Consider the following 2,346-nt stretch of genomic DNA (forward strand, 5'->3'; position numbering starts at 1 on the left):
GGCGCTGAGCGTCACCGCGGGCCCGCCGCTCTTCAGCTGAACCGCCACCTCCGTTACTCCGCTGCTTGGCAGCCGGGACCCGTTGACGGCCATTACAGTCACGCCGCACCGTCTCCAGCTCGCGCAGCACGACTCGTGGATGATGGTGCAGCTGCAGCCCGAGTCGATAACAGCCACTCTGCGCTGCCCATTCACCAGCAGCTGCACCGTCGGTAGCGCGCCTCTTACTCTTGGGCTGCCCGAGAGGAGGTTGGCGCAGACACCGCCTCTCCTGACGCGTTTCCCGGCATCCGTTCCGGGCAGCGTGCCGCGGCGTGTCCTGGCTGCTCGCACCGGAAACAGATGATGTCCGCTCTCCTCTCCGCCCGGCAGTCACGAGCGAAGTGACCGGCTCGACCGCAGCGGTAACACCGTGATGACGCCGGCGTGTGGCGGGAACGGGCCGGCGCAGCGGCGGCAGCGGCTGCAGCGACGGCATTCTCTGCCATCAGCGCCCGAGCCCGCTCCACCAGCTCGGCCAGCGTCAGGCTCTCCATGCGGCAGCCGGCCCTCAAGGTATGCCTCGCCGCATCCGGGAGACCGGCCACGAAGCCGCACATCAGCGCCGTGTCGCCGAGCCCGCCGAACAGGGAGGCCAGCCGCCGCAGGTCTGCCAGGTAGACGTCGACGCTCTCGCCGACACGAAGTCTTCTCGCCGTGAACTCCTCGTACGCCTGGAACTTATCCACAGCGAACGCCCGCAGCAGGGCAGCTTTGACGGCAGAGTACTGCAGCTTCTCCTCGGGCTTCAGCTGCTGGTAGACGCTGAAGGCTCCGCCGGTCAACCGCAGGGGGACGACGGTTTGAATGTCGGACACTCCGCGCAGCTGACAGACGAGCTCCGTCTTATCCAGCCACTCTTCCACAGAGGCGTTACCGCCATCGAACTCGGGGATTAGCCGCATGTCCAGCGCCGAACTTGCCACAGCGCTTTCCTGTGACATGGTTGCCGAAATAGCTTGTAGTAATGCAAAAAGTCCAGTACACTCAGATGCCTCTATTCACACCCGTACCCGCTCGTGTCCCGGAGCGCACTGCCCGGCTTCACCACATTAGCCTAGATCATACCTCTGTACACGTCATATCACGTCATATCACGTCATTCTGAACCCTAGACAAAGGCTGATCAATTTCTCCCTCCGCCGACTCACCGTCGCCATAAGACCCTGGCTCGCAATACGACGCGCACCATCATCGCTCGAACCACGCAATGACTAAGACACAGACTACACATTGCCAATTGGCTTTATTGTGCCTTCGGGGGCACGTTTGCTCTCTAATGATTGTAACACGAGAAAGGGCTGTATTGATGCCGGCACTCCACAACTGCTCGTTAGTCATGTTAGCTGGCACTGTAAAACGGGCAGTATTGATCCATATACAGGGTGCGTACAAAGTTTTGGCCCTTTTACGGTCAGCTTTCTTACGTGCGCTGTGGCTGGTTGCCAGGGGGGAAATAGCCGTAGGCGTGACCTTGGTGACCCGGTCACGCAATGGGGGTAGCAACAGGGCCGTCCAATGCCTCTCAGTCATGTATAAACAAGCGAAGCGTCACCATGTCGCTGGATGCCTGCGCGCCGCGGCCGAAACCGGTATGACTGACAGGCAGGTTTCTGAACAATGTGATGTCCCACTGCGAACTGTGAAGAGGATCAAGGCCAGGATACGAGCAGGGGTGTCTCTGGAAGATGCCCCCAGGTCAGGCCGACCGCGATCTGTCAGGACTCCACAGAATGTGACTGCTGTGTCTCTGGAAGTTGAGAACAACCCACGAAAGTCCATCAGGAAACTCGCCAAGAAGTTCGGATGCCACGAGTCGTCCATGCGGAAGCTGGTCCATGAAGACCTGAAGATGACGTCGCGGTCAATCCAGGACCGACCACGTCTGACCGAAACCATCCGTCTGCGGCGATTGGAGAGATGCCAGCACCTTCTCAACTTCATGAAGAGCCGCAGATCCAGCAACTTCATCAGAATCTTCTCCGATGAGAAGCTGTTTCATGTGGACGCGCAACTCAACAGGAGGAACTCACGATACCTCTCCGACAAGCCTGTCGGAGAAGTTGATCCGAAGATCAAGTTTAACCCAGTCAACAAGCACCCACAGAAAGTGATGGTTCTCGGCGTGGTCGGTTCCGATGGACAAAGGTGTCCAATCATCTTCGTTGACGCGAATGAAAAGATAAGCAAGGCGGTGTACGAGCGTCTGCTGGACAGGCACGTCATCCCCTGGATCCTGCGGACCTATCCTGATGGGCAATTCGTGTTCCAGCAGGACGGCGCGCCCGCGCACACTGCGGGTTCTAT

The 2,346-nt window shown here is 59.2% G+C and overlaps 1 protein-coding gene across 1 annotated transcript; it reads right to left on the reverse strand.

Moving 5' to 3' along the window:
* Window positions 1–211: 211 nt before the first annotated feature.
* On the reverse strand, window positions 212–983 carry LOC122370038. Its single transcript, XM_043345282.1, has 2 exons — window positions 312–983; window positions 212–239 (listed from the first exon to the last, which is right to left on the reverse strand). Exons 1-2 carry the CDS (start codon window positions 981–983, stop codon window positions 225–227), a joined length of 687 nt encoding a protein of 228 aa, XP_043201217.1. The 3' UTR covers window positions 212–224.
* Window positions 984–2,346: the final 1,363 nt, after the last annotated feature.

The sequence above is a fragment of the Amphibalanus amphitrite genome, unplaced genomic scaffold (assembly GCF_019059575.1).
Source record: "Amphibalanus amphitrite isolate SeventyFive unplaced genomic scaffold, NRLGWU_Aamphi_draft 001092F_arrow, whole genome shotgun sequence".
Classification (NCBI taxonomy): domain Eukaryota; kingdom Metazoa; phylum Arthropoda; class Thecostraca; order Balanomorpha; family Balanidae; genus Amphibalanus; species Amphibalanus amphitrite.